At 42.9% G+C, this 23,720-nt stretch overlaps 1 protein-coding gene across 1 annotated transcript in view; it reads right to left on the bottom strand.

The window, feature by feature from the left end:
- The window catches only part of OLFML2A (olfactomedin like 2A), a 118,788-nt gene that overhangs the window by 5,427 nt on the left and 89,641 nt on the right, over positions 1 to 23,720 (bottom strand). The window contains exons 6-7 of the mRNA XM_077283564.1: positions 5,962 to 6,258; positions 336 to 521 (exon numbers count right to left, since the gene is read on the bottom strand). Coding sequence (XP_077139679.1) covers positions 336 to 521; positions 5,962 to 6,258 — 483 coding nt within the window. The remainder of the gene's footprint in view (positions 1 to 335; positions 522 to 5,961; positions 6,259 to 23,720) is intronic.

Here is a 23,720-nt window from a genome sequence, read left to right as displayed (position 1 = left end):
ATACTCATTACTCGAGCGTGCTCGGGTGACCTCCGAGTATTTTTTAGTGCTCGGAGATTTATTTTTTTTCGACGCAGCTGGATGATTTACAGCTATTAGCCAGCTTGATTACATGTGGGGATTCCCTAGCAACCAGGCAACCCCCACATGTACTTATGCTGGGTAGTAGCTGTAAATCATCCAGTTGCGGCGAAAAAAACAATCTCCGAGCACTAAAAAATACTCGGAGGACACCCGAGCGTGCTTGGGAAATCTCAAGTATCAAGTATATTCGCTGATCACTAGTCCTTTGTAAATATGAAGCCAAAATTTGTACCTTCTGTGAAACAACTGACCTTGTTTAAAATTGTCGAGATTTCTGAACTCCACCAGATTATTTCCATAGTAATAATTAGTGACGTAGATCCGATGATCCTTCCCTGCTGGGTCTTTCATCCAAGCTCCTTCATTGCGACCATAACTGTGATGTTTCTCGGGTGCCTCCACCGATGCAATGGTGCCTTCACACTCTCCTTCTCTGACTGAGAGAAGATACCGTACATTACTCATCTTGACGTCATTTTCATCAATTGCTTAGATCATTATAGAACTGTATAGAGAAAATTAGCTAGTTAACATGAAGGACTAAGTAGTGTAATTGAGAGGGGGATTGGTAATATGCATATAGCATAGAATCCATAGACATTTTTCTGAAATTTATATTGGCAACCCACTTTATAGACATTAAAATTACTTTTTTTTTAAGACTTGTTTTTTTATTTTAGGCCATTCAATTTATAAAGTGGGGACTAATAAATCAGCCATTAATAGTAACCTCTCAGATGACCCCTTAGAAAAACTTTTTTCAATTTTTATTAAGTGATGACCTCAACTTTATTATCTGTGAGACTTTACCTCTAATCCTGAAAATAAAGGGACCACACTCGATTTTCTCAGATGAGGGGAAGGAAAAAAATTGTTCCCTCTCTTTCACTTTCATTGTGTCATGCATGGACCCGTTTCCTTGCTTGACCAAGTGCGATCCGATTTACGTATGCAAATTGTGCTATCAGACTCAGTCTGTCTGAGCAGCCGTTGCCGCCAACTCTGGTAGCGCTACTGAGCTCACCGATTGGCTGCCTTGCTGTCAACATGACGTCAGCACTGCAGACAATAACCGACACTAGAAGCAATGGCTAGACACGTCGCTTTTGAGAAAAGCATTTTTTTATTTTTTTTTTAAACCAATTGTACCTGGGGACCTGGATTTTATGAAAATGGAAAACCCCATAAAATATAACTTATAATATAATAATAATAATCTTTATTTTTATATAGCGCTAACATATTACGCAGCGCTTTACAGTTATATAGTGTAACAATATTTTATATGATATAATATGCAGTGTATTGGATCAGATGGCCTCTATAACAAACCGGTAATGTAAGAAAATGCTCCTAATTCATTACACACACTGTTCTAATCAGAAGTGTTGAAAGCCGACTTGTAAAAAGGATATTTGATCCAACTGCAAAACGCAAAACACAAAAATGTCTGCAAACGATTTTTAGAAAAGAAATGTCACTTTCTCTTAATCAATCACACAAGTCAGATACAAGTTAGAAATTTCCCTTTACTGCTGGCACGTTTCTCCAGGAAAGAATTAATCATCTTGAAGATTTCGGGATTAAATCATCATAGGATGTATTTTATGGCATACTCCAAGAGCCGGGAACAATAATCCTTTCCATTTGTGTTTTGGCTATTAGTTTCATTGAAAATGAAGATTGTATTTCCCAAAACAGTATACATTCTGGAAACAAAACAAATGTGCAACACAAACAATTTCTTAGGCCGTTTGTGCACACAGTTTATCAAGGTGTTTTTGGAGAGGAAACTGAGCAGGCAGAAACTCTCCAAATTCTTATCAAAACTGCAAAACTCCACAAAAACTTAGACATTTTGCTCCAAAAACCCGGCAAAAAGTCTCAGGCTACATTCCCATGATGAGCATTTGGTGAGTTTTTGATGTTGCAGATTTTCTGCAGTATTTCTGCACCCACTAAGTAATATAGGCTACTTTCATTTTTTTCAAAAGTATGCAGCGTCAAAAACTCACCAATAACGGGAAAGTAGCCTAAGCTACAGTTGCATCTGGAGAGCCCCCACTGCCGCAGGGCCGAGGGGCACCCGGTACCGGGCCTCTCTGTCTCGGTTCTGGGGTAGTCACGGTGGCTAGGCCCGGTCCGTGACCCTGCTGAGGGGCGTCCAGTGAAAGTTGAGAACGTGATGATGCTGTGGTGTGGTGCAGGTCGCGGTGAATAACGAGGACACCAGGTTGCAGTCTCTTTACCTCTTTACTGAAGGCTTCAGGGTCCTCAGTCTGGAATACGGTTAACCGGGCTACCTGAGTCCGGCCGGTTCGATGGCACCTCCAGAGATCCCTTTGCAGGTGGAAATCTGTGCCTACCTGCTAGCGCTTGTGTGTTGTGGTCCTCCCCTGCTGTGCTTACGGGATAGTCCCCACAACTGTTGTGTCTGTTTCTGAAGTTCCCTCACAACTCGATTATGATGTTCTTCGTCCCCCCAGATGATATGGCTAGGACGCACCCGTATGACGGGTAGGCTCGGAGCTCTTCCGGGACCCTAGTGTCGCTCCTCTCCAAATGTTGCCCCCTATGTCCGCCTATAACTGACTGTCCTGCCGTAGGTTTGAAGTAAGGCCTGGAGCTCAATACTTCCTCGGCGTTTCCGGCTACGCGCCTCAGTAGGATGTTGCCTCGTCTTACAGCATGACTCCTACTGGTGATTCTCCTTGTTGCGTTGATCTCGTTTCTCACTCAGCACAATAAACCTCGCTTCTTGTCCTTTCTTGGGGTACCGCCGCGATGAAGTGCAGGCGCGGTCCCGTAACGTTCTTTCTATTCGCTAGGCCTCTGTCAGGATCCCACCCCTGACAGGGACCCCCCTGAATCTTCCCCTGCAACACCCTCTGCCACAGGATGTTGCCCGGTTCCAACCCAGTCAGCTTCTGTCTAACTTCCTACCTAACCCGCAGTTTTACCAGATTGTGAGGAGTGGCCTAATACATAGCGCCCTTAGCTCCCCCTGGAGGCCAGACTGTGAAGTGTATTGGTGTCTGTGATACCTGGTCAGATGAACTCCTTCAGTGCCATCAGACGTACCATAGCCCCCCTTAGCGGCGGAGCATCAGTACTGCAACGACCAGGACTCTGGGGCACTGCACTCCCCCCCGGTTAAACCCAGTACTCCTGGACTGGGAAGAAAACAACAATACATGTCAGCAAAAAGACATACAATTTTTGAAATGCAATAACAAGTAAATTTGAACAGAGCTTCCCTTTATGGGAGGTGAGGACACTTGAACGTTACAAACATGGTTAAATATTTTAAATAACATACTATAAATAACTTCTCTTACCCAACCGGGTATTCTACTTAGTGCAATTTTCGGAACAATAATTTAACATTGCCTTTAAGGACGTATACGCTGAATCCACTAAAGACCTTCTTATAAAACACTATAAGGCTAATCAACTTTTCTTCATTTTCCACCTTTACATCTGCAGGACCGCCTGTCTATTTGCCCCAGGCCTACTGCCTCTCGCTCTGTTGCAGGACCGTCCCTTCTCACCCAGGCCTACTGCCTTTGTGCTACTATACACAGTATAGAACTTATCAACCTTCTCTCAGTTCAAGATCACTGAGCCATCTCTGGCTCCTAGGAGGACTCACCGACTAACCCCGTACGGGTTCACTTCCTGTCCTCATTCTCTAACACATTATTAAACATTTCTTACAATTAACTAGCTATCTACATATAACTTTGACATGTAAGCATTATTCGACTTTAAGTGCTATTGGTGAACGTCCCCTTTAAGAAGGGACCAAGTCTCTCGGAGGTAGTGCAACTTCTCAAGCTGCAAGTTCGTGTACAGCAAGGACTCTGGTACTGCTTCCAGGAACAGTTTCTTCGCAAAGAGTCCTTTTCTATGTAAAACCAGTAGAGGGTGTCTGTGATACCTGGTCAGGTGAACTCCTTCAGTGCCATCAGACATACCATAGCCCCCCTTAGCGGCGGAGCATCAGTACTGCAACGACCAGGACTCTGGGGCGCTGCACATCCCCTTCCAAAATTTGCAATCGGCACTGGGAAATGCAGCGTCAGAGGTTGTGGTCTAGTTGCTTATGCAACCAATGACATGACAATCATACAGAACCAGAGACTCTCATGGACTTAACGGGAGTCCGTCATCCCAAAAATGAATTTTAAATGGCTTGTATGGTGTTGAAGGGGACTTAGCCCCTATAAAAACCATACTAGCACTCTACCTGTACAGTGCCTGAGAAAATAACTGCAAATGAGGGGGCTACGGTGCACCATTGGTTATGGCCAGGAGTTTGGTACATTGTTACGTTTCCTCATTTCCATGGGCACCTTAAACTTGGAAAGAATGAATTTTTATATATCTAATTGGCTAAGTTTCAGTCTACAATCTTCATTCATTTTCATATGCCCTGGTTTCCTGTTATGATTGTGTAACAACTCACACAGGAAAATAGGTAAAACACTAGAAACTGCAACTGACCCTGCCGTTTCCTGTACAGACTATAGATTCTGATTACGCAGTCCCTAGAGGTTTTTAAGTGGGATGGAATGGCCCTAGAAACAGAATAATCAATGGCTGCTTGGACCTATCCTGCCTGAAAGGCCGTCGATCGCTTCACGTTCTTTATAAGGAATCAGAGGGAGGAGAAGAGTGCAAATTACATTCAGAAGGAACAGTGTGCTGAAATAGAAAGAGATCCCAGAGTGAGTTAAAACAAACCTCAAAATACAAAATGAGAAGATGAGGTATGCACTGCTACAGAGTATGCCGCCTACTTCCTAAAGAAGAAACAGAAGATAGGTGAAAAGCATAATCAGCAGATAGTGAAAGACCAGCTAGGGTTTATCTGACTGACATAAACAACAGCAGTGAGACTAGACATCCAAATAAGACAACACCAGCAGGAAATACCAGCAGGGAGAAAGTATATGAAGCCGCACTCGAAAGGTGATAGGGCAGACAAATGAAAACATCTGTTAACCTAAAAAGACTAAAGCCAGGATAACAGACAATAAACACTAGGAGAAAATGTGCATTTACTGTGGCTCAATGGATAGAGAGGCCAACCACGCACAGGATCAAGGGTTTGAACCTAGACACATGACAATTGCAGTCTGAACTAAGTTTCAGATTTTTTTTTTCTTTCTTCTTTCACAGTAACACAGGCTGGATATGGACTCTCTGTATGTGCAGAGTGCTAAGGTATTTAGTAGCCAATATAAAATTTTCAGCAAAGCTTCTATTCTGCAATTTATTATTCATGTACTTTCCTCCTTATCTACAGCCTATTTTCTCTGTCCTAGCTGAGACTGTACATGATTCTTCCCTATACATAATGTGAAGATCTGTGTATAACCCCCTCCCTGCTGTTACTTCTAACACAAAAAAGGGAGTGTTCAGAAGAAACTTGGCACTCAAAACTGAGAAATTATGATTTTATGTTTTGTATGTAATTTATTGTGCATCCAGGTAGTGAATAGGATGCCTGGATGCATAATAAATTAAACATAAAATCGTAATTTCTCAGTTTTGAGTGCCAAGTTTCTTCTGAACATTTGGATTCTGCGGGCTGGAGACCCTACTTGTGCACCTACTACCACTCCATACAGAGAGTCGTGTCTTTCCTATATGACAAAAATAAGGGAGGATAGAGCAGAAAAGGTTGGCACAGCCAAGAGCAGAAACTATGATGGATTCGTAATACTTTTATTGAACAATCAGCTAAAATTAGGATTTTTTTGGACACTTTTGCAGCGACAAAATGCTCACAAATTTAGAAATTTGCTTACCAATTATTTTTTTTTACAATAAAAAAGAAAACTGGGTTCATATGGTATACATAATCCATACCTCTATTATTGTTTTCCGCATCATCACCAAGTCCTGCTGAAGAAAGCAGAGTCACTGAGTATTCTGGGCTGGTGGTAGTTGTAGCCGATGTTGTAGTAGAGGTGCTCTCCGATGTGGTGGTGGAGGTGGTAGTGGGAGTTGGTGTGCTGGTAGTAGTAGTAGATGTAGTTGTGGTTGGTGGTCTCTCCTCCAACCTGTCCACAGGTCTTTCCTCCTGGATAATGTGGGATTCTGAAATGTTTTCTGCCGCTTTGACATCTTGTCTTTCTCCACGTCCAGAGAGCCTTCCTGTGTTCTCTACAAATGGAAATAAAACATGAAGTATTGCATCAGTTGAACTTGACCTACTCATGTGGTATGTGTAGTGTGTATATTACAAGTAACCAATTCAGAATTTAAAATTTTTCTTGAGACGTCTTGATCCCCATCAAGTTCCGGAAGTGTGATCTACACGGCCATGTACAAAACTGTGTCAAATCCCATGTTTTTTAGTAGAAACTGAGTGTCCAAAGTCCAAGATTTTGAAGAGTTTTGTTTTTTTGAGAAGGATTTGGAGAGTTTCTGCGCAGTTTCAGTTCCAAAAACTACTAAAAAAATATCAGTGTAGACATGTCCTAAAGCAGTGGTCTCCTACTCCAGACCATCAACAAATCATGTTTTCAAGATTTCCTTAGTATTGCTCAGGGGATGGAATTATCATCTGGGCAATACTAAGGAAAACCTTAAAAGACAATCTGTTGGTGGCTCCTGAGGACCGGAGTTGGGGAACACTGTCCTAAAGATACCAGAAAACCTATATCCTAAGCTCCTGATCCCATAGGGCTCGATCAATCCCACCAACACCATAAACTTACAGCTTTTGCATGGAGCCATTTTTTATGGCGGCATACATAGAGCCTTTTCTAGTTCTCCCTCTTCTGTAAAGGGGATTGTCTTTAAAAATAAAGTTGGGACTTTGGGGATTTTGCTACTTTCATTCAAAAGTAGGCAAATTAGAGAATTGATTTTCAGGGTAAATTTCTTTGTTCAAAACCGACTTTATTATTGAAACAAATACATTTTCAAAAATGTGAAAAATAATTTTTATTTTTATATCTCATTAAATGTGTTGTCTACCTAAAAAATAAATAGTGAATTATGCTTACATTAGTGTGTTATGCAATGGTGGATGCTATACAGGGGGTGATTGGCAAAAGTAGAGTATTACTCTGGACGCAGGGGCACTAATAAGAGCTGGTCATTTAATGGTTACATATACATATCCATTAAATACACTTGTCTATAGGCCAGACAATAGTCATGGAATAAAGTATTACGGAGACCATTTTTATTAAATCTTATTAAAGAACAGCTAAACTTTTTATTTATTTTTTATCGTTTTGTCCAGTTATGAAAGTTATGAAACTTTGCAAATCTTTTTTATTACCGGTTTGTCTTTGTTCCCATAAAAGAATTGAAAAATGACCTATTTTCCCGCTTTTCATCCGCAATGATATCAGCCCATAATAATTTGGAGTACAGATGCTAGCAGTGAAAGTGTCAGTTCACTAACTCTGTGGATTTTTCTGATAACCACAATACTCCATGGAGGAGCTGACCAACCACTGCCATCAGCTGTACTCCAAATTAGTATGTTTTGATAAGTAGGGAAGGAGAAAAACTGTTAATCAGCTGACCTTCCAGGGAGGACAAATAAGTGTGAAAACCACTTGTACTCACATAGGAACCCTGGTAGACCTTCTTTGGTCATGGTGTGATGCAAAGAGTATAGGAATACATCAGGTCAGAGATGGAAGAAGGGTCTATGAGGACTGGGCTCCAGCACCAATGGGGAAATGTTAAAACATAACTTAATTAAAAACATGGTTTAAAAAAAGCATAAAAGATCAAAGCCCCAAAAGCTTGCGCGTTTCGGGTTAGCAACCCTTATTCATAGCTTTTTTCACCATGTTTTTAATTACACAGTAAAGGTTATATTTTAACATTTTCTCATTGGTGCTGAAGCCCAGTCCTCAAGGACCCGTCTTCCATGTTTTGATAAACATTCTTGTGGTATTTCCTGATGAAGGAGTCTCTTAGACTTTGAAACGCATTGAATAAACCACCATTCTCTATGCGAAATACATTTGGACATACGATTATTCAGCAGCGCGGACCATATCCACACTAACCCCTTCATTCATCTACAGCATTGTCACTTGCTGACCTGTGGATCTGCCACAGCGGATAATTGTATATGCTTTATCATAAGCGCCATCTGGTGAGTAGAATTTTATTGTATCAATTCACTTTGCGTTGGATAAGACCCTATTTGCGCTGATCTCTCCAGCAGCATTCCTTGGATGTTTTGATAAACACAATACTCAGAGGAGATAGGTTATGACCCATTCACTGCCATCATCTGTACTCAAAACCAGTATGTTTTGATCAGCATAAGACTCCGAGGAGAAGACAGGTGATGACCATTCACTGCCATCAATAGTACTCCAAATGACTATCCTCTGACAAGCACAGTACTCAAGACAGGTGCTAACCCTTCACTGCCATCAATAGTACTCCAAATGACTATTCTCTGACAAGCACAGTACTCAGAGGAGGAGGCAGGTGATGACCATTCACTGCCATCAATAGTACTCCAAATGAGTATCCTCTGACAAGCACAGTACTCAGAGGAGAAGACGGGTGCTAATCCTTCACTGCCATCAATAGTACTCCAAATGACTATCCTCTGACAAGCACAGTACTCAGAGGAGCAGACGGGTGCTAACCCTTCACTGCCATCAATAGTACTCCAAATGAGTATCCTCTGACAAGCACAGTACTCAGAGGAGGAGACAGGTGCTGACTCATCACTGCCATCAATAGTACTCCAAATGAGTATGTTCTGATAAGCACAATACTCACAGGAGGATGCAGGTATCAATGATTCTCACTACCATCATCACTGGATAGGTCATAACTTATAGATTGGGGATGTTCGACTACTGGGACCCTACCCATCACTAGAAAGAGGGATTCAAAATCTTTCACAGCCATCATAATCTGTACTCCACAGTATGTACAATACTCAGAGAAGGAGACAGGTGCTGATCATGAATGCCATCAACACTACTCCAATTGAGTATGTTCTGATTAAGCACAAAACTCAGAGGAGACAAGTGTTGACCCTTTTACTGACATCATTAGTACTCCAAATGAGTATACTCTTACAAGTATTCAGTGGCCAGATCGGCACCAATCTACTAGTCATCAGCTATCCAGTGAATAGGGGGAAAAAATACACAATGTGAGTATATCCTTGTAATACAAGGCAGTTAGGTCTGTACAGGACTCTAAGCTTTAGGGTGAGTCCATCCAAACAAGACAAACGCCATCTGATGTGTCTGCATGATGTTTGCCTGTCAGAGACTGGACGGTGGAGAACCAACTTTTCTCAGGAATTTTAAATAGCCATTTGCATTTCTTCTAAAAATATTGACTTGCAAGAACTAGTAAACCTCTGCTAATTCTACGCACCATGTGTCACCGACGGGTCAAATCATGAGCCAAATGCAAACAAACCTTCTAGAAAACTGTGCAGATTTCACTGCTTCCTCCATAGGACGCCCTAAAGTCACTGATTGTTATTGATGGGCTTAACAATACAACATGTCTCGGAAGGATTGACCCTGATGAAAACTTATTCCGATCCTTCCTAGGAGTCTTCCAGACATTGGAAACTTGGCTATGTAAAAAGAAAACTGTATCCTGTAATATGTATCCGATGCAGGTTGTAACTAGCAAATTCACATTAATATAAAATCACATACAAATTACACATGAAGTCATTAATTTTTATATGTAAAGGGTCATGCTGTAGGAAATGTAGAGTTAGAAGCAACTTTGCCGGTTTTCCAAAATTGGGGGATTAAGGAAAATTAGCATCCACTTTCTCCCTTGCCATTCTACCTATTTTTTTGACAAGCTACTGGCAGTATAAGAAAATTATTTTACTTCTTCTCCATACTTGGCAACTGTCCTGGAACATCCGTAAAAAAGGAGACATTCTTGACACTGAGAAAAATTGGGGCTGCCAAAGCCACCTTTTACCCCCAGTGATTCCAGAAGGTTTTTATTCATGATGCCGAGATGCTCCAGAAGGGGATAGTCTAAAAATGGGGAATACATTCCCTAGTTATGTTATGCCCTAAACTCAGGCCCTATCCTTTGGGAAGGGGGATGACTCCTTAGAAAACATTGATTGCCACATCAAAAACTGCCAAGTGGCAGAACGGTCCATTCATGGACATAAATATGCACAGGTAGCATTCTCAAGTGACATCACTGGTCTCTGAACGTCGGGTATTCTGACAATGCGCTCTGTTGCCGGCTCGTTACTAAGCCAGCAACAGAGAGCGCATAGTCATTGTGTACATCGCACAGGGACTGGTCCAGCCCCTGAAATGAGCATCACTGATGATACTTCACTTCAGGGGGGTCAGAGGCTGTGGCAGTGACTATTGTTTGAGCATCCCAGCATGCAGTGGTATACTCAAACGAAGTGTCATCAAAAAGGAAGTAGAAAAAAAAAGAGAGAAAATTTGTCAGATAGTGAAGTTAGGGAAGGATAGGGAATTGTTAATTTTGTATATTATAATATAGCTTAGATTATGGAATCAAACAGATAGGGGTTAAAAATAAAAAATTCATTTGAATTTTTTTGCCCCTTTTTAGCAAAAAAAAAGTCACACTTCATTAAATTATGCAAAATGTTCAGATGTAGATAAAATCAAAAAGCAAAAAAGTAAACCAGATCACCCGGTATAGATAGACTTAATCCAAGGCATGGACAATGCTCCTATGCAAACTGCAATGAAGATCCAAAAATGCATTATTAGTCCAGCCACAAGGATAGGGAATACAATCTTCTTTATTGAATATTGAATAAACATGTTGTAATATCATAAAATGAGGTACACAGCCTATTTGCAGGCTTCCCCGCTCTTAATCACGACATACGCATACATAAAATTACTCCAGAGGAAGTGATTTAAGCAAAAAATTTGGTGACTTTTTAAAAATTTGCAATTGAACAATTAGTCCAAAACATCTGGAAACCCTAAAACCTGCTGGCAATGCAGAGAATAAAAGAAAAAAACAGGTACACACATATAAAATAGCATTAAAAAAGTGCAAAAAAAAAAAATAAGGTGCACATAAAAATAAGCCAAAAATACCATAAAAGTAGACAAAAAACGGTGTAAATGCAAAAACAAATCGGCCCATAGTGTCTACCCAGTGAACACACCAAACAGCTTACGGATGCCTATAGAATAGTACACATAATAGGGTTAACTGGCAGTTTTCACGATGGGAAATGATGTATATCTCTGCGATCATGGTGTGGATAAAACCTAAAATCTAAAGCAGTACCCCCTTAAATGGTGTTTATGCCAAGTGCAATGTTTTTGGACTGTCTTTAATGTGGGTTGAGTAAGCTTCTGTTACGGGCTTGGTTGAGGCATGCTGATTTCAGAACTGGTTCTATAACTATTAGAAAGGGGGCGTTTAATGACTGTTCCCTGTTCTGAAGCTTAGGATGTGAAGTTGAGGTTTTTGATGATGACACTACCATCTGCAGGTGGGTTTAGAGCCACCACGTGTTAGATCTGTGCCACGATTCATGATGAAAACAACAGAGGAACATTTGGAAAATTGCTTCTTCTCCACAAAACGTATTCCCTTCTGATGTTCTGCATCCATGCTGGAGCAATGCCAGCTATCTGATGTTTCACCATCTATCCTCTGCAGAGGAGTAATTCTGCACCATAAGCTCCTCTAGATTGGATGGACTTGATTATACAATGAATACACAAAACACATACTGCTTGGTTCAGGGCTTGAATAGGAAGCCCGCCTCATGTTTGATCTAATGCAGATAGCGATGGAGACCGTTTGATAGGAAACAGATGAAATTTGGAATGTTATCAAGAGAGCACTACACAGCTTTTCGGTTTAATATTTTCAACTGCATTTCTTGATGCATAGAAGAAACATCATCTGAGGTATCAACGTGTCTGCAGATACTATAAATATAGATCTACCGTCATATCGAGACACTCTACCGATCAGTCAGAAATGTGCTGGGAAGGATTTTTCTAGGATGAATCAAAGGCGAAACCAACAAATTCTTGAGTTTTTTTAATATAATCTTCGCATTATCAGGATTATAGAAAGACATGTAGAAACATATCCAGGGTGAATGGGAAAAGGTTTATCAGATGTCCTCAACGAGGTTGTCCACTATCGGCCACCTACTAGGATCGTGTAGGTCGAAAATTACATATGAAGTAGAAGGAACAACAAGAGAGTAATTACTAAGAATAATGGAAGCTATTCAGGAACAGAAGCTATGGAAGGACTCTTCATCTATTAAAGGAACCTCAGAGGAGAGGAATAGTTGATTACAACCACTGTAGAAAGTGAAAGATGGGATGAAATTAAGGTCCTGATTCATAGAGAGCATTTTGTACACCACTCTTGACAAAGTATGTGCTGAAGTAATATGGGTCAAATTCATTAAGAAGCATTTTAGTGAATTAGGTCCATCTTTCAGCTGTTGTACACGACCTCAAAAAAATGTACGTCAGTGGCGTAAAGTATGAGGAATTTATTGGGAGCTCTCAAACGTGCCCCCTCCCGGCCAAGTTTTACATACGCCAGAAAACTAGTCTAAACTACTTGATGAAATTGCACCTAAGTGTTGAAAACAGGCTATACTAATTATAATACATGGAGGTCATTTTTGATACATGGTAAGGTTTTAATATTAGAGGTTAGGACCTGTTATGATCCTAGTGGCAAGGATCGCAGGACGGACTAGCTAAGTAACTGAACAGACGACTAGCTCTGGGGAGGTGGTAACTAGATTGACCGCAACCTGATCCTATCCGCAAACAACTATAAGTAGCCGTGGAACGTTACCTGAAAATCCTAGACGTCTCTTCACGGCCTGAGAAACTGACTATTCCTGGAGGGAAAGAAAGTCCTCTCTTGCCTCAGTGGAATGACCCCAAAGATATAGAATAGCCCCCCACAAATATTAACGGTGAGTTAAGGGGAAAGCACAAACACAGAGATGAAATCAGATTTAGCAAATGAGGCCCGCTAATACTAGATAGCAGAAAATAGGAAGGAAACTGTGCGGTCAATGAAAAACCCTATTCAAAATATCCACGCAGAGATTGCTCGAGCCCCCGCACCAACTAACGGTGCGGGGGAAGCAACTCCGTACCCCAGAGCTTACCAGCAACAAGAAATCACATATTAGCAAGCTGGACTAGACTCATCTAACACAGAAATCATATTGCAGGCAGATGAGCAAAAAATATTCTAACAGAACTTAGCTTATCCTGAAGAGGCGAAAACGAGATAATCAGGAGTAATCAGAATAGCACTGAATACATTGACAGCCGGCAACAAGTGGAAGTGAAGCAGAGCTAAATAGGAACCTCCCTGGTGAATAACGAGGCAGCTGATCCAGCCAGACCCGCAGGATAATAAACCAAACCACCAGGGGGAGCCAAAAAACCAAAGTCACACAATACCATCTGTGACCACAAGAGGGAGCCTGAAAACGGAGTTCACAACAGTACCCCCCCCTTGAGGAGGGGTCACCGAACCCTCATCAAAACCCCCAGGGCGATCAGGGTGAGCCACATGGAAGACACGAACCAAATCGGCTGCATGAACATCAGAGGCGACAACCCAGGAATTATCCTCCTGACCATAGACTTTCCACTTAACCAAATACTGAAGCCTCCGTCTAGAAATACGAGAATCCAAGATCTTCTCCACCACGTATTCCAATTCTCCCTCAACCAGCACAGGGGCAGGAAGCTCAACCGAAGGAACCACAGGCACCACATACCTCCGCAACAACGACCGATGGAACACATTATGAATAGCAAACGATGCCGGGAGGTCCAAACGAAATGACACAGGGTTAAGGACTTCCAAAATCTTATAAGGACCGATAAACCGAGGCTTAAACTTAGGAGAGGAGACCTTCATAGGAACAAAGCGAGAAGACAACCACACCATGTCCCCAACGCGAAGTCGGGGACCCACACAGCGACGGCGGTTGGCAAAGCGCTGAGCCTTCTCTTGTGACAGCTTCAAATTGTCCACCACATGATTCCAAATCTGATGCAACCTATCCACCACAACATCCACTCCAGGACAGTCAGAAGGCTCCACCTGACCCGAGGAAAAACGAGGATGAAACCCTGAATTACAAAAAAAAGGCGAAACCAAAGTAGCAGAACTAGCCCGATTATTAAGGGCAAACTCGGCCAATGGCAAAAAAGTCACCCAGTCGTCCTGATCAGCAGAAACAAAACATCTTAAATAGGTTTCCAAAGTCTGATTAGTGCGCTCGGTTTGGCCATTCGTCTGAGGATGGAAGGCCGACAAAAAAGACAAATTAATGCCCATCTTAGCACAAAAGGTCCGCCAAAATCTAGACACAAACTGGGATCCTCTGTCGGAAACAATATTTTCAGGGATCCCGTGCAAACGAACCACATTTTGAAAAAACAGAGGAACCAACTTGGAGGAGGAAGGCAACTTAGGCAAGGGCACCAAATGGACCATCTTAGAAAAACGATCACACACCACCCAAATGACAGACATTCTCTGAGAGACAGGGAGATCTGAAATAAAATCCATGGAAATGTGCGTCCAAGGCCTCTTCGGGACAGGCAAAGGTAACAACAAGCCACTGGCATGAAAACAGCAAGGCTTAGCCTGAGCACAAATTCCACAAGACTGCACAAAGGAACGCACATCCCGCGACAAGGAAGGCCACCAGAAGGACCTAGCCACCAAATCTCTGGTACCAAAAATCCCAGGATGGCCTGCCAACACCGAAGAATGAACCTCGGAAATAACTCTGCTGGTCCATCTATCCGAGACAAACAGTCTCTCCGGTGGACAACGGTCAGGTCTATCCGCCTGAAACTCCTGCAGCACTCGTCGCAAATCTGGGGAGATGGCAGACAAAATCACCCCTTGTCTGAGGATACCAGCTGGCTCTGAATCACCAGGAGAGTCAGGCACAAAACTCCTAGAAAGAGCATCAGCCTTCACATTCTTCGAACCAGGCAGGTATGAGACCACGAAATCAAAACGAGAGAAAAACAACGACCAACGAGCCTGTCTAGGATTCAGCCGCTTGGCCGACTCGAGATAAATCAAATTCTTGTGATCAGTCAAGACCACCACACGATGCTTAGCTCCCTCGAGCCAATGTCGCCACTCCTCAAATGCCCACTTCATAGCCAACAACTCCCGATTACCAACATCATAATTCCGCTCGGCAGGCGAAAACTTTCTTGAAAAGAAAGCACATGGCTTCATCACAGAGCCATCAGAGCTTCTCTGCGACAAAACAGCCCCCGCTCCAATCTCAGAAGCATCAATCTCAACCTGGAAAGGAAGGGAGACGTCTGGCTGACATAAGACCGGAGCCGAAGAAAACCGGCGCTTCAGCTCCCGAAAGGCCTCCACAGCCACAGGAGACCAATTAGTAACATCAGAACCCTTCTTGGTCAAATCCGTCAATGGCTTAACAACACCAGAAAAATTAGCGATGAAGCGACGGTAAAAATTAGCAAAACCCAAGAACTTCTGAAGACTCTTAACAGATGTAAGCTGAGTCCAGTCATGAATAGCCTGAACCTTGACTGGGTCCATCTCAATAGCAGAAGGAGAAAAAATTAAACCCAAAAAAGAAACCTTCTGGACTCCAAAAAGACATTTTGAGCCCTTCACAAATAAAGCATTGGCACGCAGGACCTGAAACACCATCCTGACCTGCTTAACATGGGACTCCCAATCATCTGAAAAAAAAAAGAATATCATCCAGATACACAATCATAAATTTATCCAGATATTCACGGAAGATGCCGTGCATAAAGGACTGAAAGACAGAAGGAGCGTTAGAAAGTCCAAAAGGCATCACCAAGTACTCAAAATGGCCTTCGGGCGTATTAAATGCAGTTTTCCATTCATCACCCTGCTTAATACGCACAAGGTTATACGCACCACGAAGATCTATCTTGGTGAACCAACTAGACCCCCTAATGCGAGCAAACAGATCAGATAACAATGGCAAAGGATACTGAAATTTGACCGTGATTTTGTTTAGAAGGCGATAATCAATACAAGGTCTCAGGGAACCATCCTTCTTAGCCACAAAAAAGAACCCCGCACCAAGAGGGGAGGAGGAGGGGCGAATAAGTCCTTTCTCCAAAGACTCCTTTATATAACTCCGCATAGCAGCATGCTCCGGCACTGACAAATTGAAAAGTCGTCCCTTAGGAAACTTACTACCAGGAATCAAATTTATAGCACAATCACAATCCCTATGAGGAGGTAGAGAACTGAGTTTGGGCTCATCACATACATCCTGGTAATCCGACAAAAACGCAGGGACCTCAGAAGGAGTGGATGAAGCAATTGACACCACAGGAGCGTCGCCATGAATTCCCTGACAACCCCAACTTGACACAGACATTGCTTTCCAATCCAGGACTGGATTATGAGTCTGCAACCATGGCAGGCCCAACACGACAACATCATGCAAATTATGCAATTCAAGAAAGCGAATCACCTCCTGATGAACAGGAGTCATGCACATGGTCACTTGTGTCCAGTACTGAGGTTTATTCGTAGCCAATGGTGTAGCATCAATTCCCCTTAGTGGAATAGGGAATTTTAAAGGCTCCAAAACAAAACCACAGCGCCTGGCAAATGACAAATCCATCAGACTCAGGGCAGCACCTGAATCCACAAAAGCCATAACCGGGTAAGATGACAGGGAACAAATCAGGGTAACAGACAAAATAAACTTAGGCTGTAAAGTACCGATGGTGACAGATTTATCAATCTTTCTTGTGCGCTTAGAGCATGCTGAGATAACATGAGATGAGTCACCACAGTAAAAGCACAACCCATTTTGCCGTCTATAATTTTGCCGTTCACTTCTGGTCAGAATTCTATCACATTGCATAGACTCAGGTGTCTGTTCAGCAGACACCGCCAAATGATGCGCAGGTTTGCGCTCCCGCAAACGCCGATCAATCTGAATGGCCAGAGTCATTGACTCATTCAGACCTGCAGGCGTAGGGAACCCCACTATGACATTCCTAATGGCTTCAGAAAGACCTTTTCTGAAATTTGCAGCCAGGGCACACTCATTCCATTGAGTAAGCACCGACCATTTCCGAAATTTCTGGCAGTACACCTCTGCATCATCTTGCCCCTGAGAGAGGGCCAACAACGCTTTTTCAGCCTGGTTCTCAAGATTAGGTTCCTCATAGAGCAATCCAAGGGCCAGAAAAAACGCATCCACACTGAGCAATGCAGGATCCCCTGGAGCCAATGCGAAAGCCCAATCTTGAGGATCGCCACGCAAGAAAGAAATAATAATCTTAACTTGCTGAACAGAATCCCCAGAGGAACGAGGTTTCAAAGAAAGAAACAATTTGCAATTGTTCTTAAAATTCAGGAACCTAGATCTATCTCCAGAAAACAACTCCGGAATAGGTATTCTAGGCTCTGACATAGGACTGTGCACAACAAAATCCTGAATACATTGTACCCTTGCAGCAAGATGATCTACACTGGAGGCTAAACTCTGGATATCCATATCAGCAGCTGAACTCAGAGCCACACCAAGATTAAGAGGAGGAGAGAAGCCAGACACACAGCAGCTAGACACACGGCAGCAAAAAAAAAAAAATTTCTCCAAGCTTCTTTTCTCCTGCTTCTGCCATGCAATTAACACTTTACTGGCCGGCTGTACTGTTATGATCCTAGTGGCAAGGATCGCAGGACGGACTAGCTAAGTAACTGAACAGACGACTAGCTCTGGGGAGGTGGTAACTAGATTGACCGCAACCTGATCCTATCCGCAAACAACTATAAGTAGCCGTGGAACGTTACCTGAAAATCCTAGACGTCTCTTCACGGCCTGAGAAACTGACTATTCCTGGAGGGAAAGAAAGTCCTCTCTTGCCTCAGTGGAATGACCCCAAAGATATAGAATAGCCCCCCACAAATATTAACGGTGAGTTAAGGGGAAAGCACAAACACAGAGATGAAATCAGATTTAGCAAATGAGGCCCGCTAATACTAGATAGCAGAAAATAGGAAGGAAACTGTGCGGTCAATGAAAAACCCTATTCAAAATATCCACGCAGAGATTGCTCGAGCCCCCGCACCAACTAACGGTGCGGGGGAAGCAACTCCGTACCCCAGAGCTTACCAGCAACAAGAAATCACATATTAGCAAGCTGGACTAGACTCATCTAACACAGAAATCATATTGCAGGCAGATGAGCAAAAAATATTCAAACAGAACTTAGCTTATCCTGAAGAGGCGAAAACGAGATAATCAGGAGTAATCAGAATAGCACTGAATACATTGACAGCCGGCAACAAGTGGAAGTGAAGCAGAGCTAAATAGGAACCTCCCTGGTGAATAACGAGGCAGCTGATCCAGCCAGACCCGCAGGATAATAAACCAAACCACCAGGGGGAGCCAAAAAACCAAAGTCACACAATACCATCTGTGACCAGAAGAGGGGGCCTGAAAACGGAGTTCACAACAAGGACCATCCCGATTGGGTACACCTTGGCCCTGGTGGAATGGCGTTTACACTTTTTTTGTAAATAAAAAACAGTGTTTACTAAGTAGTACCCTATGTTATCTATATGCACTATTACTTTTTACTTTCTTACAGTAGGGTATATGTTTATTTTGTTTTTATCTTGGGTATTGCCTGTTTAATTTCCAGTGTGAACATGTTCTTACACTTTGTGTCACAGTTTCACCCCTCAGTGTGTCTGGAATGCTATTACAGACAGCTCAGCCATCCATTCTGGTATAGGGGTGTGCTGAAGCTGTCGGTACTTTGATTGACAGCTTGGCCATCTAATCTGGTACAGGGGCATGCTGAGCCCTCAGTGTGCTTATTGACAGCTCAATTATCCAATCTGAGACGACTGTGAGGCGTCGGCTGTCTCCAGTTGTGCATTATTCCAGGTAATTGCCATGCTACTTAACTGAGAAGTGTCTCCCAAAAGTCTGAAAGATGTACATTCAACTTGTGAGGTTTGTTCTCCTGTGCCTTGAGTTCTGTATGCTTGATCTGTTGCCTGACCTTGGACTTTGTTCTAACCATCTGCCTGTTTAACTCCTTCAGCTCTGATCCGTTATCCTTCTGGTACTCTGACCTCGGAATGCTACCTGACTACGCGTTTGTCTTTTTCTTCTGTTTATGATGTACTCTCCTGGCTTCTGACCTTTGGCTCCTTGACCACTCTGACTCATGGCTTAGTCATGAGTAGTGGTGGGCGAACCACCTGATGATCGCCCGAGTCTTTTGTAAAGTTCGAGTTCGGGGCTGACGTCACCGCACGGACACTGCAGGAAAAAGCCGAAGACCGCCGAGTGCAGTGAATACCACCGGAAAGTAATGAGCAGCCCCGGAAGCAGATGCAGCCGGGAGACAGCGGGACGGGAGGACGCATCGCTGGACAGGTAACTATAATACTTATAATGTTTATTATTAATTTTATTCTTTCTTTTACAGGCCCTGGACCCGAACTGGACCCAAACTGTAACACAGGTTTCCCATGGAAACCCATGTTCTGGACATTGTGACCGAACACCATGTGTTCGGTACGGGTCCCGAACTTTCCCTAGCCATGAGAAGTGACTAGCGTCACACTTTGCATATGTACCAACTTATACTCTAGTTCATTTCTTTTGGTTTTAATAATAATAAAGCCATAAAATCTTGAGCTCTCGATTTACAGAACGTATGTCAAACTGAATGTGATTTCAATACAGTGGGGCCCTATTGTAGGCTTTTTTCAGCTTTGTTGATACTTATTATAACACCTCCCAAAAAACACTTGGTCCCCTTGATCTGCCTCTATTTAGCTGCTATCTGTCTAAAGAGGCGATTTGCATATATAAATCGCCTGGGGAGCATTGCATGGCTTATAAGTTTCCTTACGTCAGCTTGGCACTCTGAATAAGAAGAAGCTTTACATCTTAGGTACCAGTCATAGCTCTCTCACTCAGCCAAATGAGACCTTTTGCTTTGCACTGATGAGGGGCTAACACCCAGAAACAAGTTTTTGCAAATCAAGTTTTTGGTTTGACTTCTTAATATAAGGCGTGTGGCAAGGATTGTTAAAGGGTCAATATTGAGTTTTAGGATTGCTACTTCCAATAGGTGATAATAGAGTTTCTTCCGCTATGAAGAGACTATTTGTATATTTAAATTCCATTTCATGGCCTATATGGTTTCCCTACCCAGACTTGGTGCTCTCCATAGGGAGAAACTATACTCCCTAGTCCCCAGTACTGAGATAGCATCTGCTATGGGGTCCAGCATTTTAAAGGAACCCATCTTAACAGAAAGGCAAGGAGCAGTTAGCAATCACAATGGAATATTGGAAAATTAAATGGGGATTTCTGAGAGTCAAAAGGAGGCTTGCTGTATCTGCTACATTTTAAAGAAAGAATTGAAAATATTTTATTTTATTGTATCTCAAGAAAGATTAAAAAGCCCCACAGGACACCAGGTTAATCTACTGGGAAAACGGGATGCTTTTCTTTATTTTGGCAATTTATATAGATATTTGTGTTACGTTATTCTAAAACTTACAATCCTAAAAAAATGCACCAATTTGGTTATTTTGATTGGCTGATGATCACACGTAGACCACGGAGAAGCTAAACACCTAAAAAAACTGAGGCATGTGTACTGCATTGAGTCAATAGTCCAAGTATGTGAGAATTAGACAGGGTCATCCAGATTCCAAGAAAACATTAATATAGAAGACGATAAATGTTATTATTGGAATAATCTGAAACTTAAAGGGAACCAGTCGGCACTTTTTTTTACGTATAGAAGTAGCCTTTCGGCTTAATAGGTGCCTGTCCCTTAGTAAAAATTATACCTTTTTTGTAGAGATCTGATGTATCAGTCATGAGAAACATGAGAAATTTAGCATAGAATCCATAGGCAAATCAGGCTGAAGAGCACAGGGGGTGGCTCAATGCACATGGACTGCTTCTTCCTAGTGCATTGACAAGCCTCCAGTACATTTCCAGCTAGATTTGCATACGGCTTCAAAATGTCATAATACACCACCCATAGCAGTCTATGGGCCCATACTGTACCACCTTCAATTTTAGAGGTGCATCACTTTTAAAGTGGAATATCTCCATGATATTGTGCTTTATATTAGCACATTGTACGGCCCTGTAGTATGTAGCCACAGAGCTGACATGAGCTGCCATTCAAGATATGTATGGGGTCTTAAGAAATGTGCCCAGCAATGCCTGAGTTTTGGATTCCTACAAGAACATTAACAAGAACAGCTTTAAATACCATTGATTCTTTCAAGGTGGACAACCTCTTCTGAATCCCTAGGTTTCCCCCAGTAAAATAATAACACTTATACTCCCTTCCGGTGCTGGGGCCGATCCAGCGGTGTTAGCACTTGCTCTCCCGCTGCTCATGTCACATTGTTATGTAACACCCCAGGAAGCCAGTTGTTACAGTGGTATTGCCTTCCTCTCAGGGAGGGTGATGCCATGCCTGGTAGTGACAAGGATCCCTTTAGCAGGTAACACGTACATACAACACTGTTCTGACTCCAGGCCAGAAGGGGGAGCTCTAGACCCGTTTTGAGGGTGGCTTCCCTATATATTCTGGCTGGAGGAGGAGTTAGGAGTTCAGGCAAGAACTGGAGCCATGCAGACACGCGGTTCTGCAGCTCCTGACAGAGCAGTCTGTAGGAGACTGTGAGGGGAGAAGAGGCAAAGGAGAGATAAGATACTGGGAGTGGAGCTGCGATTGGGCTCACTCCAGAATCAGCACAAGAAACCAGAAGCCGGAATTCCAAGGCTGTGTGGGACTGTATGCCCCACAGCAGAAAGCTGCGGGCAGGAGATTTCAAGTTTCCTGGCCACTATTACAACCGAAAGTACAGCAGCATACAGAGCCCGGAGTCACCGCAAGTAGAGACACCTGTAAAAAGGCTCGAGTTGCCTGTCATGCTATGCCATCCTACATATAGGACAGAGAGAGAGAGGACCTTGTGTGAAGCCTCAGGCAGCAATGGACGCACACTACAGCGCAGTAAAGAAGGCTTCCAACCCCCCCTGGCTAGGGGGATTTCGAATTGCTTCCATCATCTGTTACCGGTACCCTGGACTGTGCCTGCATATGACCAGTAAAAGGTAAAGAGACTGCAACCTTGTGTCCTCCACTTCTTTCTGGCACTACACCATCTATCATCCCTGACACTACACCGGGAGCCCTGGGGACTAAGCTTCACCTGTGGGAAGCCATACCATCCCTGCTGCAATAACATTATCTCCAGTGGACCCCTTTAACCCCTTCATGACCGTGGGATTTTCCGTTTTTCCGTATTCGTTTTTCACTCCCCTCCTTCCCAGAGCCATAACTTTTTTATTTTTCCGTCAATTTGGCCATGTGAGGGCTTATTTTTTGCGGGACGAGTTGTACATTTGAACGACATCCTTGGTTTTACCATGTCGTGTACTAGAAAACGGGAAAAAAATTCCAAGTGCGGTGAAATTGCAAAAAAAGTGCAATCCCACACTTGTTTTTTGCTTGGCTTTTTTGCTAGGTTCACTAAATGCTAAAACTGACCTGCCATTATGATTCTCCAGGTCATTACGAGTTCATAGACACTTAACATGACTAGGTTATTTTTTACCTAAGTGGTGAAAAAAAATTCCAAACTTTGCTAAAAAAAAATAAAAAAAAAAAAAAAATTGCGCCATTTTCTGATACTCGTAGCGTGTCCATTTTTCATGATCTGGGGTCGGTTGAGGGCTTATTTTTTGCGTGCCGAGCTGGCATTTTTAATAATACCATTTTGGTGCAGATATGTTCTTTTGATCGCCCGTTATTGCATTTTAATGCAATGTCACGGCGACCAAAAAAACGTAATTCTGGCGTTTCGGATTTTTTTCTCATTACGCCGTTTAGCGATCAGGTTAATGCTTTTTTTTATTGATAGATCGGGCGATTCTGAACGCGGCGATACCAAATATGTGTAGGTTTGATTTTTTTTTTATTGATTTATTTTGATTGGGGTGAAAGGGGGGTGATTTAAACTTTTATGTTTTTTTTATTTTTTTCACATTTTTTTTACTTTTTTTTTTTACTTTTGCCATGCTTCAATAGCCTCCATGGGAGGCTAGAAGCTGGCACAACGCGATCGCCTCTGCTACATAACAGCGATCATCAGATCGCTGCTATGCAGCAGAAAATCAGGTGTGCTGTGAGCGCCGACCACAGGGTGGCGCTCACAGCTACCGGCGATCAGTAACCATAGAGGTCTCAAGGACCTCTATGGTTACAATACTGAAGCATCGCCGACCCCCGATCATGTGACGGGGGTCGGCGATGCGCTCATTTCCGGCCGCCCAGCCGGCTGCGGTAGTTAAATGCTGCTGTCTGCGTTTGACAGCGGCATTTAACTAGTTAATAGCGGCGGGTGAATCGCGATTTCACCCACCGCTATTGCGGGCACATGTCAGCTGTTCAAAACAGCTGACATGTCCCGGCTTTGATGCGGGCTCACCGCGGAGCCCTGCATCAAAGCAGGAGACCTGACGTCGGACGTACTATCCCATCCGACGTCAGGAAGGGGTTAAG

The sequence above is a fragment of the Ranitomeya variabilis genome, chromosome 2, assembly GCF_051348905.1.
Source record: "Ranitomeya variabilis isolate aRanVar5 chromosome 2, aRanVar5.hap1, whole genome shotgun sequence".
Taxonomy (NCBI): Eukaryota; Metazoa; Chordata; class Amphibia; order Anura; family Dendrobatidae; genus Ranitomeya; species Ranitomeya variabilis.
This window is presented reverse-complemented; position numbering and strand designations above follow the sequence as displayed.